General features: G+C 37.9%; 1 protein-coding gene across 4 annotated transcripts in view; it reads left to right on the top strand.

The window, feature by feature from the left end:
• The window catches only part of SEMA3D (semaphorin 3D), a 145,834-nt gene that overhangs the window by 75,297 nt on the left and 53,250 nt on the right, over window positions 1-17,287 (top strand). For all 4 annotated transcript variants that reach the window (XM_042792344.1, XM_042792343.1, XM_042792345.1 and 1 more), the window contains 4 exons: window positions 2,322-2,384; window positions 4,186-4,305; window positions 8,441-8,534; window positions 11,828-11,956. In XM_042792344.1, coding sequence (XP_042648278.1) covers window positions 2,322-2,384; window positions 4,186-4,305; window positions 8,441-8,534; window positions 11,828-11,956 — 406 coding nt within the window. The remainder of the gene's footprint in view (window positions 1-2,321; window positions 2,385-4,185; window positions 4,306-8,440; window positions 8,535-11,827; window positions 11,957-17,287) is intronic.

The raw sequence follows: 17,287 nt of genomic DNA, 5'->3' as shown, positions 1-17,287 counted from the left end.
GAAAATGGGGTGTGTATATCTCAGCCTGACTGGCCCAGCTTGTACGACAAACTCTATTTCCCATGAAGGAATCCGTACAGGAATTGCGGGTAGAGTCGAGTCCGTTAATACGTGTGGTGTCTTCAAGCAGATGTCTTCAAATACAACTGGGCCTTCTAAAGCAGGGGACTGGTTCTTCTACGTAGTTGACAAGGATTGCTGGGCTTTTTCAAAAGCCTACAGAGGGATATCTTGTCTACCTAACTGAATGCCTAAACTTTGGCCAAAAATCTCCACAAACCCTCAAATACTTCTAACCGCCTCAGTATCAATATACAGGGATCTTGGTCAGAATTTGGCATAAAGTTGATGTACAAGAGAACTGAAGATCAGATCTCAGATTAAGTCTCCTTGGCCAAATGTATTTGGAGATCCATGATCTTATATTATTCCAGATGTTAATTTTCATCAGCTTTTCTTCACCAGCACCTCTTAAGCCTCAGATCTTCTCCTTATTCCAGTGGTACTTGCACCAGACCAGTGCTACAAGTGAGACTCATCCCACTTGGCCCAGGCAGAGACCAGATGAGATCACTGCTGCTACCTTCAGCTCTTCTTGATGGCTTTGCAATGTTCCAAATTTTCTATACTTTTGGTCATTGTACACTGTGTAATCCAGACACATTGGCACAGTTGATTTCAGATTACATTTTCGTATCTGGATGCTATCACGACATCATTCTGAGAAAATGCTCTGGGAAAGTGAATTTGAGCTCCAGTGCTCAGACATTGTTATACTGCCTTATCTCTGACTTTAAGTAAATATTGCTATAAAGGGTTAAGGTTTAAGTAACTTAAAATACATTATCTTTACTAAGAGCTTCTAATCAGAAAGGTAACTGTAAATTCACTTGAGAGGAAATTAATTTACTCATGGAAAGCAAATACTTCCATTTTCACTGAGAAGGGAAGAAGAATAGGTGAAATAAAAAGACTGTTTCCAGATTGAGAGGAACACTGACTGTAGATTTTGAACAATGATAAAGCTATTTGACACAGGGCACTCTTTTGCTTTCTTTACCAGTGTGGGACTGAGCCTCTGTATGTGGCAAGCCACATCCTACAAGGTGCCAACAGCTGGGTGAGAGAAAGGGAATATTACAGCAGTTGACTCCTCTTGCATGTGGTTGAGTTGTACATCCTTCCTTGATGAAGTTTTTTTTTTTTCTAATGCATATTATAATAATTCTTTATTCCTTCATATTTCACTATTTAAGATTTTATAGAGTGTGATCTGCAACTCAACACTACCCTAAAGCATCTGTGACTATTAGTAATCTGAATACTGGTTCCTGAGACATGAAACAACTTCCTAAACAATATTTGATCAAAAATTGGTGCAATTTGTTCTTGTTGTTATTATTAGTCACAAGAAAGGGATATAGCTTTGTCTTGTAAAAATAAAAAGGTAAAAAGATCCATGTTTAGCATGTTGATTCACAAACACTTGATATTTCAATTCTATTTTGAATTTAATAGAATCAAACATATAATCAATAATATCCAATTTGACTGTTTAATTGAAATCAATGAGACAGAATTTAAGCTGTTTATTGATATTTCTTCACTAATATAATTTGGGTTATAGTAACTGATAGTAATTTTTCCTCTGGCTCCATCTACTCCAAAACCTAGTTTACAGTGCAGTTGAAGGAAGAAAGAGAAACAGTAATAATATATGCTAACAACTATGTAAGGTACATGATTCTCCTTTAAACTTCTATGTCATTTTCTCAGTAAACTCAGTGTTGATGGGCGACAATTTTAAACTGTGCACTATTGCTTTCTGTCAAATGTATTTTTTGTTCTACAAATTTCCCTTAAGCTACCCTTAGTTTTTTGAACAAAACTTCTTTTCATTTGAAAATTGGCAGTAACAGCTAAGTATTATTTTATAACAGCCTTGCCAAGTTTCCTGGACCATATTCATCACAAATGTAATTTGCTTTGTTTTCCAGTCAGTTTAGTTTCAAGGTGATTTAGCTCATCATATCTCAGAGAAAAACACACAATTCATAATGGTGAGAAGGTGTGCTAGCCAGATAAGCTAAGCACATATAGCCAGTGAAGAAATGAACAAAGAACAGGGGGTTTGATTTAAAGACTCTTCACCTTTTATAATGGATCCCTGTATTCAAAGTTATGTTAATTTCAGTTTACATGCAAATTCCTTCAACATGAATAAATCTGATTTAACTGTTCATTTAAGGGAATAGTTAAACTACATTCACAGGACAATTTATAATATTCATAATTTTTGTCTTATTTTAACTATGTTACAGATTTACTGGCCTGCAGCAAAAGAAAAGGTAGAATTATGCAAATTAGCTGGGAAAGATGCCCATGTAAGTATGGTATATATTTTTTTAATTATTGCTGAGAATATTGTATGTCTGTGTATTTGTTTCTAAATGTACAAAATGGGTTAGTAGGCTGTTGTTATGCTTTTTCCTGGAACTAATGAACTAAGTATTTTTTCTTCATTTTTTAAAAAAGTTATACTTCTATTTTTTTCCTTAAATGTTAATGCTTCAGGAAAAAAATATTCAGTATTGCAAGCAGGAGCCATGCTAAGCCATCCTGGTATGTAATAACTGCAGTTGAGAGATGAATGGACTTTCTTCTGAAATGTGTCCCAGGCAATACTGAAATCTCTTTCTTCACATCAAACTGATTCTTTTTTCTTGGGAATATCCTCAATGTAACTTCATTATAATTCATTAACAAAACAGAGAAGCAGAGCAAAGTACAAATTAACTTAATTTGCAGGCAGCTGCAGTTAAGGTTAAAACAAAATCTCAGACTCATTAGCTTTTCCTTGGAACCACAAATCTTCTTTAGGAAGCCTCTTTAGGAAGTGTGTTTAAGGTGCATTCATATATACAGTACAACTTTCATATCTCTTTTGCATAGCACAGATTACATCATGTATCTAGAGCCCACTATAAATGTAAACATTTCCTGGCTGTATAATAAAATTTCTTCCTTTTCTCTCTACAAATCTTGTGGTTTCTATCTAGCTTGTCTGTTACCAAGGTGGACTCCAGCTCAAAACACTCTCTCAGCTCTCTGCCAGAGGAATTTCAACCTTTTATCCTAACTTATTGCTACCCTTATCTTTACAGCAGACAAAAACTAAACAATACCTCTGCTGAACACTGGGAAAATTATGATACTGGTCTATATGGAGGATTTGTGCTGATCTATTTCTACACCAAGAGAAAAGGAAAGGGACCAGAGAGGGGAATATTTGTTTTGAACATAGATCATAAATACCTCCTTTTTGCTTCCTGCATTGCCTCTGCAGCTTGCCTCCCACTTAGGTGTAAGGTGGTAGCTTGAACGTATGAATAACTCTTGTGTATTCCCTCCTAAGTTATATGTAAGTTACTTGTTATATGTAAGTTACTTGTGTATTCCCTCCTAAGTTATATGTAAGTTACCTTGTTATATGTATATGTATTTATTTAATTTTGGGGAAGGCTGCATCAAGCCTTTCCTACCACACCATGTAGCACCCTTGAAGTGTGCAGCATCTTCCTGTGCTACTTCCCATCAAGGACCTAAGCCCAGCTAGAGCCAGGACTGACCTGAGCATCTCATAGGACTCAGAAATGCCCAGATTAAAGGGACCAGTAAAATGTGGTTGGCGCTAAGAAAGCTCACTCATACACAAAACATACACCTGGAAGTAAGCTGAAGCCTTTCAGTTCACCACAATGATTTCTGTTGTGTCTTCTTTGGTGTTAAAGCTTGTGGAGAGCACTGAATTGGGAGCAAAGGCAGCAGGATTGGTAGCCAGACTAACCCAGTGGCTCTCCAACCTCTGCCCAGTTGTTGACAGGGGTTGTTTGCTACAGCACAGGCTGAACAGATATGCTCCAAACAGTGCTGTAACCACATAGCTTCTTGTGGCTGTAAGCATTATAGCAGAATTAGGCTTGCAAGTCTGATTGATGAACTGCCTAGTAGATATCCGCTGCAAAATTATAGCCATCAGAACTCTGAACTATTTAATAAACAGTCTCTGCTACAGTAGTTTTGAACTTAAATACGCCAATACTATGGCTATAACCTAGTACAATGTATAATATGAAAGAGAAGAATAAACATGAAAATTAACCTTTCTCTTTCTCTTCCCAATAGGCAGAATGTGCCAATTTTATCAGGGTTCTTCAGCCCTACAACAGAACCCATATTTATGTCTGTGGTACAGGAGCATTTCACCCTCTCTGTGGATACATTGAACTTGGAACTCACAAAGAGGTAATTTAATTTCCTCACTAGTCTGACATGTCAAGGAATAACCCTCATCTTGTTTAGCATTCATCATAGATTGGAAAATACTATGCGAGTGTGTAAAAAATGAACCAACCGCAGCTTGCATAAATAACAGGGTAAATGGTGGATTTTGCAGGTCAGATGGGAACTCTTGTTCTCACATTTGATATGCACGTATCGCTTTTAAACAAAGCACCTTCCTTAATAAAGCTTAATGCACAAAATTCTTCAGAATGACACTCTCATATGATTAATTAAGTGCAGAGAACATTTAACACAGATGTCTTGCTTTCTAGTAAGTCATTTCTGCGCATACTTCCTGCTTACTTACACACATATGCATGCAGAGTTCAAGATGACACTTGTTGCTCTATCTTTTAATGTATGTATACCCATGGTCCACAGAGAAGGTTTCCTATTCCTTCTGCACGAGAGTAATGCACAGTTTGTAACTGATCTCTGAGCCTGAGTGCAAGGAAAGCATCTTGAGACTTTGCAGATAGTTCATAGCCCTGTCACTAAGTACATGTTGGGTATCCTCCATCACTAGTGGCATATTCCTGAACAGAAGTTAGCAGCTGATTGGTCTTCATTTGCTGGTGACAAAGAAATCTCTATCCTAAGTGGTAAATGTTTGAGACCTAACCCCCACAACAGAAGAATTTTGGTGTTGTGTCAAGCAGCCACTTAGTACACAAGTCTCTTTTTAACTCCTATATGTATAACACCTTGGCTATATTTATAACACTGACTCTGGTCAGACAGTGTTGAGATGTGACCTGTTGGGCTGCTTGCCTGCAGTGCAGGCTTCCTATGCTACTATAGAAATAGCTTTCTCTTTTCTTTGGCTTGTGGTGAAATTCTAGAATATAAGAAATGAGGTCTAATGGTATGTTATTAAATGTGATAACCTAAAATATGTACACATTGAAGTTATTTTGACATATGGAATCAAAGGCAGATGCTCACAAAAAAAAAAAAAAAAAAAAAAAAAAAAAAGAAAACAAAAGAAAAAAGTTATTAATGCTTGCCCAGTCTGAGACCCACCATTATATTCCACACAATCTGTGGGTGAGTTGACCAGCCCAGAGGGTCTGCCTCTGTTACAGAAAACTGAAGCTGCCTGAAATCTGCACGGTGGTGTTCTTTCCCTAATAAACCATCAGTGTTCCTGGAATTGTTTGGTATATGCTGTATAATTGGGCTTGCAATGAAATCATTTTGTAGGCTTCTTTGCTTCGTTACTTTAAATATTTCAGTTGAAGCAACTGAAATTTTAGATACCTTGTATCATACTGATTCCTTAGCCTGAATGATCAAATACACAGCTGAATTGAACAGAACAGCTCTCAGCAAGAGTGTAAGTAAGGCTCTGGTTTACCTCTGGATCATTAGCAAGATGCCTTATTCACTATACCTTTTTACCTTTAACTACTTCATTTGTGAAAGTTGTTTTTACCAGACATTATGAAATTACAGATTTGGTCTGATTGTTCAGCCCAGCAACCAGACTAGACAAGGGATCTGTCTCAATTAGATGTGGTCAATTACCTTATGAGAGGAAATGAAAGAATCCTGGTATTGTATTTCTTAATCCCCTCTCTGTCTCCCAGTTCTGCCTCTCCTGCATTCCTTCTGGTTGCTCAGCTGCAGTGGTAGGTTCGACAGTATTCAGCACTACTTATGCTTCTTCCGATGGTGCATCTCTTCTACAGCCTCCTACTGAATTAAGAGCTTTGAATGACAGCAGGCATATTTTCCCTTTCCTTCTTGGACCCCAAACATCCTACAGCCACTATCCTTTCACTGCCTCTCCAGATAAATGTGGCAAGGCAGGAGGGTTCTCAGGACAGACCCATTGATGTGAATTTGACAGCTGAAAATGTCTCCTCATTGTAGGAACTGAAGCCAGGAGTCCTACATGGTAATTCAAAGCATTTTTATTGCAGATCTGTCCTTTTAGTCTTTCCCCACCACCACCCTTTTTTTTTTTAAAAAAAAAAAAATAAAAATATCTGGGTTATAAGAATGGATAATGGATGTTTGGTAATTAGCAATGTCTACAGGAAGCTGTGGGATGCTTGGGAGAACCAGGGCCTGAGATAGCCTCATGGAGACTGTGAAACCAGGCAGTTCTCTGCTGACCTTTGAAGGCTGCTGGTGGATCTTCCCAGTGGTCTGCTGGCCAGTGCCAGTGCTGTGAAAACAGAGAGGAAAACAGTGTGAATCAGGTGACTCAAAACCACAGCAGACACTGCTTTTGAAGCAGTACAAATCCCCTACGGGATCACACAATTAAAGGGGATTAAAGTCCTAGTCTTCCTATTGCTGAAGTCCTTGCCAAAACTTCTCTTGGCTGGTAAAGAAGAGGCTTGGCCCAGTTGGTGCTGTTAGCCACAGCTCTCCAGGGGATGCTCTTTTCTTTGAAAGCTTTGTCCAGAGTGAAAGCAGGAGGTTAATTCTGTGTGAATGCCTTGTAGTGTCCATTAGTTTGTCTGGGTGAAATCTGAAATATTTGATGTTGATCTATAAAGCCCTCCCTCCCTTGAGTATTGCTGGACTTGCAGTCAGCCTCTTTGCATGTGATATGGCAAGGGTCCTCTGGGCAGCTCAGGATTGCACATTTTAGAAGAAAGGAGAGTGGGACAGTAACATAACACTGTCAGCAAAAAGAAATTCTTAATTTTTAATCCTTGTTGTGCTCTGATCCACTTTAGTCTGAGAATTTGGTTTACCTGGTATCCCACAGGTTTGGGACGATAACAAGGGTTGTTCTTTGATGATTGAATTCTGCTTTGTATCATCTAGGATTGCTGGAAGAAACAGAATTTATGTTCAGAGATTGGAATTGATTTTTCTTTTCTCTTAAGGAAGTTAATTATTCAATATCCTGGGCTTTTGTCTTCTGAGGCTAGAGAGTTTAGGAGACACCTCAGTGAAATAGAAAGGTTTGGTCATTTATAATCTGATGTACATTAAAGATGAATTGAATTAATGCATTGTGAAATTTGATCCTATGGGGCCAACTTTGGGCATATTTAACTGTCATTTGTGCTCTTCAGTCCTCTTGCAAGGCAGATATATAGAAACAGGTAAATAAAGTCACTTCACACTTCTTGAAGTAATTGTTTAAATCATAGAGTTGTTTTAATTTTTTTTTTAATCTAGCTTCAAAAGTTATGTCTCTACAATAGGCATCAAACCCCCAATGATTTGATTACTGGACACTAGTGGGATTTTAAATACCACTGTAGGTAGGACAGTATGCTAACAGAAATTCTGTAGTCAATCTCCCTTCTCTAACATCAACAGAATTCTGAAAATCAAGTCTCTATACCTGCAAAGACTTCACCACACGCCTCTGAGCAATTAATTTGCCTTCAGAAGGGCTCATTATAGATTTTGGGTTAAGCATGCTTTAGGAAACTAATGAAAAGAACAAGTAAAAGCATCCTTGCTGGCAGTTCAAAACTAAAATGAAACTTCGAATTGATGCTCACAACAATTGAGTTGTTGATTGCTCACAGAAAATATCAGGAATAGTTTTAAAATAATTTTTCTTTATCTTCCTCTGTGCCTTTGTTCTGTGACCCAAGAATTAATCACACTGTATTTGGGAACTACAAGGAAGGATCTATTCTGATATCTCTTGTATCATTAGCCTTGTTAAAACAAGAGAGCATATGCTGCTTTCATTTAAAAGGGGCTGAACTGTGTCTGCTGCAAACATTATTCAGCAGTCCCTGGAGAAATTTAAGTCAGCCAGAATCCCTTCTGGGTCTCCTGTTGCAACACAGTCTATCAGCACTTTCCCAAATAGAAACCAGTGCCTTTTAAGTACAAACCAGCTTTTAATTTGAGTAGAAAAGAACAATGCATCTTTTTTTCTTAAATTATTTTATTTTTTTTTAGATTTGTTTGTCACTACAGAGTGAACAGGATATGTTAAAACAATGACTAAAAAAATCCATATATAAACCAGACAGGTACTGTAAACATCAATACTGAGGTGACAGCTGTGTGATCCAACAGACCTTCACTTCATATGTTATCAGAAAAGTTTATCTAAGTGAGTTTCTCTGCAGCCACACCAGGATATTGAATATGTGTTTATTCTCAGGAAATGGTATTCCGGCTGGATACTCAGAACTTGGAGTCTGGCAGGTTGAAATGCCCTTTTGATCCTCAGCAGCCGTTTGCTTCAGTGATGGCAGGTAAGAAACCATCAGAGCCAGGTGCTCCTCTCAGATGTGCGACAGCTTCGTACGTGAGCCTGTGGTCAGAGGCTCAGCAGATGTCATTGCTGGAGCTCCTCTGGCGTTAGTCATGTTTCAGATGCTGGTTTGTGCTCTTGGAGCTGAGGGAGACTTCGGTTTGCAGACACCAAAGACCTGGAAATGCAGCAACACGGAGACATTTGAGCGGCTGTGAAGCCTCTGCCAGTTGGGCAGGAAGGCAGTTTCATCCTCACCCAGTCATTTCTTTAAGAAGACAACAACAAAAGAACCCAACACACAGACAGACAATGAAGCGCTTCTGGGCCTCTTTCTGCAATTATCAATATGTTCTGCCCTTTGAAGTCTGCTGACATCCACTATTTCCATAAATACATTTTTGAGGTTTCTATTTACTCAAGTAGCCACTTCTGAAGCTGGAAGCCTAGGAACAAGATAGTGCAATCTGCCTGCTGCGTGCATTGCAGCGCTGTGTGGTCTGACATTTGGTGTTGAGGAATGTCAGCTTGACCTCTGGATTTCAAATCACTATAAGAGCTACTTTTGTCATGGTTTGGTTCATAGCTTTGGACAATTTTCATTTAACTTGTCTGTCAAGAATATGAATACAAGATAAGAGTGAAGCACCATGACGTTTTCATTTACAGCCAAAGAGCAGTGGTGACAATGCTTTGAAGTACTGGTCACTCTGTGTTATAAAAAGAATATGACTAATGTTCAGTCTTTATTCTCAGATAATAAGATAGATGATTTGTGATTCTGACCCAACAGATGGGGCAGGACTTCCTTTATTAAAAACAATAGATTAAAGCCAGAGCTTATTCTTCTCAGGGACCCCTAGTACTGTTTAATGACCATGAAGTCTATTTTTAAAATGGGATTCTAGAAGCCTTAATTTTTTTTTTTTTTTTTTTTTGATTTATTATAGTGTTGGTTAAATTCAGTAGCACTCTAGTGCTTTGACTTCTATATTAAGTCTCGTGAAATGAAGAAGCTGCCATGTTTTAGCTAACTAAAACATGAACTTCTGTACATAAAAATTTTCAAGCTAGATAAAATTAATGATTGGGGTATTCTAGTATCCCTTCGCTGACTGTGCCTGTGTCAAGTGCCTTACAATAATGTGCTAGAAGCAGTAAAGAGTTACAGGCCTGACCAGAGAATGTGTTCTTGGCCTATCTTTTGATTATGTTATTCCCCAAAGTGCTAGGTGAGCAGCATAGTTTATGGATAAGATACTGCACGAGGATGCAGTTCTCTCTGACACTGACAAAAGGAGTAACCTTTGGCATGTCACTTCTCTCTACCTAGTTTTATTTAGCTGTTAAATAGTGATAAAGATTACTTGTATCCTTCAAAAAACACTAAAATCGGTTATACATATATAAGCTAAGTAATATTTCATTATATTTTCATTCATGTATGTAGGTTAATGAAACTGTGTAATTTTAATTATTTGTAGAAATGTGTAATCTCTCTGAATTCTACACAGTGTTTCACCCTGAGTAAATTCCATAGATAAATTTGAAAAGCTAGTCCTTTTGACTGAAAAATCACCTGCTCATCGTCCATCTTCTATTACAAATTAGTGCTCACCAAAACTGTTCTGGACATAAATGGAACTTGTAATGAGAGATACCAAAAGCTGAGAGAAGTGCTGAAAACACCTTGTCAGCAAAGCCTAAACAAGGATGGAGAATTTCTGTTAGCCTTTAGGATTTATTGATCACTGAGTGCCTGTCAGTTAGCAAACACCAATTACCCTGCTAATTTCTCATTATGACAAATACTTTTCAGAATGTACTATTGTTTCTTTACAAAGGCGACACACTGTCTGAAAGATGTGCTTTCCAATACTGTCATGGAAATAATACATAAGTAACAATAATAATGAGGTAAAAAGAAAGCTGATAGATCTTTTTTTGCCAGATAAAGTGCTTCTGGATTATGGGCTGTGGGTTGTGTTCTTTTTTTTCCCCCTTGATCTTATTTTTTAAGTGCATTTACATCTTTTGCAAATGAAAACACAAACATCTGTGTTGAATGGTATTTATTCTGCATTCACTCTCAACAAAGGACATCTCTCTAAAAGACCTTGTGAAATATTTCCACACAGACTACCAGAAAACGTGGAGAAGGAACTCCCGATAGAGGATTTTTATGTATCATATAGCTCTCTATATATTATTATAATTTATGAACTGTTTTTTTTTTTTTTTTTCACAAACTCCAGGGATTTATTGTTGCAAGTCATTAAACAAAAACCAAACTCCTCCAAGCAATAAATATATCTCCTTATTTTGCAGAAAAAAAAAAAAAAAAAAAAAAAAAAAAAAAAAGAGAGAATTTAAAAATGCACTATGCAGTAAAAAAAAAAAAAAAAAAAAATCACAGTGATACTGTTTCATTGCTTCCTTTTGGAAATGTACTGAGATCTGAAGAGAGACAGACAATATTGTGCAGTTCTTAAGGTTGTGAAGTTTTGCATTGTCCACAAAGCTGGCAGAAGACTAAATAGCAACTGCACTTGCAGCAAACACAATGTACTCTATTATAGATACAGTTTCCTTGTGAGCCAAATTCTGGCTGCCATATTCAAGCAAGATGTCTCATTTATTCTAGTGACACTACTTGCTATGTTAAAATGATCATGATTTGGGTCTGTAGCCATATTCCTATCATTAACACATTACACAGTTGAGAATTCCCAGGTACCTAAATTCCTTTTTGTGAATGAAGTGTTGGATGGAGATCCCTACATCAGGAAAGGGCCAAGCTGCAAAGTTTCCATAGTGAAGCATCCATCATGTTTTCTAGCTCAAGCCCAGGAACAGCAAAGCCATCGGGTCCATGACAAGCCTGGGACACAAGGGCTAGCTTGAATGGATAGGTGGTCGTGTCCTCACCATGGCCCCCAAGTCCATGGTCAGTGCTCACAGGGCACAATGCTCAGGTCAAATACACCTTCATACCCTTAAGAGCCCAGCACCCATTAAAGCCTAGGGAATTTATTTTTCTGAGTGCCTAAAAGATCTGAAAATTAGACTTGGACTCCTTTACTTCCGAGGCATATAATTACAAATATTACTCTCATGTAAATGTAAATAACTTCACAAAACCATAAGTACATTTAAAATATAAGTCAATAATACTTTAAAACTTTAAATTACTTCATAGGCCAATTAAACACAGGTGTTTTTCACACAACAAAACATAGTTTTAATTTTGTTTATACCTCAGCTGTAGAAAACCTATTTCTTTTTCATTTGCAGATGCGTATCTTTATGCTGGAACTGCTTCTGATTTCCTTGGCAAAGACACTGCTCTAACACGTTCTCTGGGCCCTTCTCACGACCACCATTACATCAGAACTGACATTTCTGAACATTACTGGCTTACTGGTAAGATCCCAAACATATGCTGTTGTCATTTGCATTGTCCCTGCCTCTCTGAAGTTAATAGCCCCTTTCTTATATAAATATATGTCCAGTAACTATAAATACAGATATTGTGTCATGGTATCTTTGGATTACGTATGCTTTTTTTAAAAAAGCTCAGTGGAACAAAAATGCACTTGAGAAAAGTCACAGAGGTGAAAATGCTAATTAAGGAAAGAGTAGGAGCATAAGACCTAATCATTCTTTCTGTCTTTGATCTATGCATCTGTATATAGTCCTGTAATTGGAATAATATCATGACTTAAATGCTTTTATTTCCAGTCTTGTTGGAATATTTTTTTTTAAACCCTTTTTTCCAATCACTTGTTAAAAGCTGTTCCCTACAGCATGTTGAAATGACAGACTAGAAATTCCATGTTTTTAGGTAGGAGGTCTTTTTTTTTTTTTCTTTTCCTTTTTGGAGGGGGAAAAATACGCTTTGTTGCTATAAGGATCATTTTAAAACCACTAAGGGCACCCTAAAATAGCTTCCCAAGCAAAACACTGCTTTTTCTTGCCCGTTAAAAAACATTTTGAGCTAGTAAACCCTCTAAAAAACTGGCTGCATTTACACCCAGCCAGTCTCAAACCACACACAGAGTAACATGGAAAACTTCGCTCACAAGCTAACTCTGCTCAATTAAAGAATCCCCCTTTTAGCCATCAACTGTCTTTAAAGATGTGGCAACACTGGCCCTGATTCAGGATGCCTTTGTAACTATTATGGGTGTATTGTAAAACCAGGGGCTGCTGACCACAGGGTTAAGTTGTCTTCCCAGCAGACAACTTCTGAAAGGGGTAATTTTGCGTCTTAACTCTTTGAGTCCTCATCAAGAGGAAATGTTCTTTTTTTATTATTATTTATTTTCCTACCACTTCTCTCCCTTCTTGTAAACTGTTGTCTTAAGTTTCTGTCTAGATGTAACTCCATAACCTTAGGATTTCTGCTGTGAGATGAAGAGAAAACAAGAAGCCTCTTAAAGTCATTTTACATTTCCAAATCAGAGCAGTCCTTCGAACAGATAAAAAAATCTCACATCTGACTCTGCTGACCTATCCTACTTTCATCTCCTGTGCTCAAAACCTTTCTTGTCCCATCTCTTCTATCTATCTCTCATTTCTACACATACCTTGTGCAATGTAGACCAGAAATGGGCTACAAGTGATATGGACCAGGATGGGTCCTGCCAGCAGGCAGTTCTCTATCTGCAACTAACTGTGGAACTGAATATCCAATTTTATTACTGGCAGCCTGCTGATGCTTAGCATGGAAAGATGGTTGGGGTAGTTGCTTTCCTAAGGGATACTATAGTACCTTAAAAAGAAAGATTTACTGCAGTTTAGTCCTAAGGATCATCTGGTGTTATCATTAGTATAGATCCACCTTGATGAGTGTTACAGGGTTCAGTTCTCAGCCCAAAAGAACTTACAGCTTAAATATCCAGTTCCAAACATTTCTTCATGCTATTAATGTTTCTTCATGAGCAATTTTAGGCAGGTGAACACAAGAACACAGAATAAACTAAAGGTTTGTGAACTGTTTATGTGTTTTAGTTTGGAGGCTGGGTGGGGGGTGTCTGCCTTTCTTCTTTCTTTTAGATTGATTAATGTTTTATTCTGTTTTCACTTAAAGCGTCTGTATTTGTGAAAGTGTTCTAAGTAGAATAATATATTAATATGTCTGGGTTTGAAAAACAGCTTTAGTGTGCTAGACTGTGATGTGAAAATTACCCCACACTATATAAACACTGAAGACCCCATATATTCTTCAGGTTTACCTTGTTTCCAGCCATATAAAAAACTACAGCCATGCTCTAAGACTTCAGATACACAATCCATGCAGTGTTATGCTAAGAAGCATAGATATAAACTAGGTGCTTTCAGTATTTCGAAACAATCCTTTTAAGGTTGGAGAAAATTTTGAGTGACTCTATATGATGGGATCATTTCTGTTTAAGACATAGGGAAGCCAGTATATTTCTAGTTTATTGTGTAACATTACCAATTACGTACAATTGTGCTTTCAGCTGATATTGGTATAAAAAAAAAATATTTAGTTGATTTCAGGTTTAAAACTCCCATCTTGTCTAAATTCCCCTCTTCCCTAAATCTACCACCCATTTACCAAGCATGTGTTAGACCTCCAGGAAAAGTTGTACATACTTGAGTAATTGTACAATTAGAAATAAATTATTTCCAGGCATGACTCATGTTTTACTTAGGATAAGCATAAAGTGTATAACTTGTTTTTTTTTCCAGAGGGCTGAGGAAGTTTTGGTATAATGCACCTTAATAGTTTAAAAGTTTTGTCTTATTCTGTTTCTGGAAACAGGATTATCCTTTCCTGAGGGAAGGGAGGGAAAGACAAAGCATAAGGGAAAAATGCGTAGGATACCTTCCAGTTCCTTTCAGGGCATCTCTATCTTGACTAATTAAGACATGTCTTAATCTCAATGACTGACTAGCAGCTCCACAAAGGAGAAAGGGAGGAAAGCAGCTAATCTTTCCCATGACTCATGCTCACACAGGCTCATACTCCTGCACGCAATGGCACTGAAGACAGAGGGTATGCTGCCACTGCTCAGACTTCAGCCCTTCTCCTGCAGAGCTGAAGAGTCAGATGCTCCTGCAGCTGCTGACCGGAGCTGCCTCACCCGTGGCCAGGGCAGGGGATGAAGCACATGGGGCTGGTGGCCCAGCCTGGGATGGCAAAGCCATCCACTGGAACCCAGTCTGCCTCACACCAGCCCAGCGGGCAGAGGAGGGCATCCTATGGTGGGATCCCCGAGCCCTGAATAGCTGCACATTCCTCCCTCCTTTATAGGAAGCTAAAGTCATAGTTGGAATCAGTGCTTCCCTGAACTGCATTCGTCTTTTTATTTATTTATTTATTTATTTTTCTTCATTGCAATTTAGTCATCTTCACCAGGTCATAGACTTTCAGGCAATGACTTCTTTATATCCTGTGAACCTTGGATGGCATTCAGCTCACTCAGCTCTAGAAGGCAAAAGTTAGCATCCTGTCTGAGCTAAGTCATTTCGGTCTGTAATTTACAGAGAGAGGTGACACTTCCAGAGGGTGACTCACCCCACCTATTGTAGGAATTTGTCTTAAAATAGGGTTATTCATTGTCACTTTCTTCTTTGTGTCCCTCTCTGAGAGAGGACCTGGACGAGTATAGGTTAGGAGCTTGACTTCTAGACGGTTAAAGATAAATGCGGTGAGCACTATCCTTTTCATTTTATCATACTACATATTTCTGGCAGCCCAACTAGAAACGGCTGCTGCCTCCCACTGTTTTGGGTTATTTTTCATTTCTTCATGTTCTGGGATTTGCTACTCATTGCTGTCCTCTTTTTTCCAATCCTAATGAGTCTTACTTCTCTGTAGGTCTTAATAAACATGTATGGTTGCACTACGTTAAGTGACTGCTGGCATTAGAAGGGTGTGAGAGCCGGCAGGTAACCCAGAGCAAACATGACCCCTCCAGCAAACCCAGCAGTGAAGGACTAGGTGTAACAGCTCTTCCCACTAGGCCACAAGAGTGTGTTTTAAAAAGCACGAGCAACACCTGAATTTACTGTACCATCTCTTGTCAGAGCTTGTGATGCCTTTAATCCACTGATTAGTTACATACAATCTAGCCATTAAATTAATGTGTGGGAAAATCTTCTATTGAAGTAATTAAGAGGGGGGACAACTGTGTGTGGGAAAACAGACACTGGTTAAAAATCATCATCGTATAATTTGTTTCCCATGCAAAAACCTAATTCACAGTTGATTTAAATTCACTTTTTATGTTGTATGGATTGATTACAAAAGATGAGACAAAGATCTCACTTGCAGAACATAACATGCTTCACAGATCGTGATCTCTTTCTTTAAATTGTTTTCAGTCTCTTTGTCTTCATATCTTTTACAATGTATTTTTGTTTGGATTTAACTTTCAACTTCAGTGTTTTCAGTTGTGATTAAAAATTGTTAAATATTTGTGTTCTCTTAATTTCTTAGAGATTCCTCTAAATCTGTTCCAGGAATTGGTATTGAGACATTTGTTTTGACATTTGTCTTGCCAAGTAAAGCAATGAAATTTAATTTAAAAAAAACATATATTCAGAGTATTGTTCTGTGAATACGGGCTAAAAAAAAAAATCTATGTGAAATTCAAAAGCATGCTATAGAGTATTTCACAGGTTTTTCTATTAAATGGCTATTTAGCTAACCATATATTTAAGAAACCATGCTGGAAGCGTATTTATGTATTTATTCACGCTTAGAGATCTAATCTTCAAAGTAGCATTATAGACCCTAAGGGGTAATTGAATATTTTCTTTAGGCTCATTTTGAAATCCTAACTTAAATTTATAGAGCTTGATGCCTGCATAATTTCATTTTTCTGCTGACGCCATTCTCTAGTGTCAGAAAGGTTTAAAATGGAAGAAGCACTGTGGCTGTTTTGATCCATAAATTTACTCTTCTGTCATGAAGGTGCACATTCAGCACTTAAACACAACCCATTTCGTCTCAAGCTTTCGACTGTGCACTTCTGAATCAAGGACCCTCTTTGTGTCCTGTGTGTACTGTAGAGTTCATAGTGAAAATTCCTCAAGGCTAATATAAAGTAACAATCATTATAAAAAGGACAAAGGCATGAAAATACATTCAAAGTTGATAATAGTATTCCCCATATATCACCAGTGTCCTCTGTTTGCTCTACCATCTTACACTGTTCTCCTTACTGCTTTCTACTGCAGCCTGCCTACTTATGGAGGACAAAGACTGTGTATTTTATTGCTGAAAGAATGTATTTTAGAGTCAAGGGTCTCTTTGCACCATATTTGTACAGCCACTTCTGTTTAAAGAAAAACATCATCGATCCAAGAGCCCTCAGAAGAATTCATCTATTGTAGCACATTGGGGAATGTCTCAAAAACCAATTTCCCAAGTATCTGGTTCACTTGTGCAAGACAGTGTTGCTGCCTGCTCTGCTGTAGCCAGGGTCCCCAGGAATTAGTTTGATTTCTGATTTTAGTGCAAAATTTAAAGAAAAAAACCCAAGCCCCAAAACCACAACTGGTGAGCAGGTAGAGCATCAGTGGAGATCATGGACGAGGGAGCTGAGGAAAACAGTGAAGAATGTATATTAAATTCTTGGCCGAATAAATATGCCCCTAGGATGCAGACAGAGACACCCAAGCTTGTGTTGTAAGGGACCAGAAGTAACATAACGGCTCAGCATGTCAAGACAAGGCATGCTGTAGCATTTCATGCAAAAAAGCAGTTTTAAATAACCA

This window comes from Tyto alba, unplaced genomic scaffold (genome assembly GCF_018691265.1).
Source record: "Tyto alba isolate M040663 unplaced genomic scaffold, T.alba_DEE_v4.0 Super-Scaffold_2, whole genome shotgun sequence".
Taxonomy (NCBI): domain Eukaryota; kingdom Metazoa; phylum Chordata; class Aves; order Strigiformes; family Tytonidae; genus Tyto; species Tyto alba.
The sequence above is the reverse complement of the archived record's forward strand: the minus strand, read 5'-3'. Positions and strand labels throughout refer to the sequence as shown.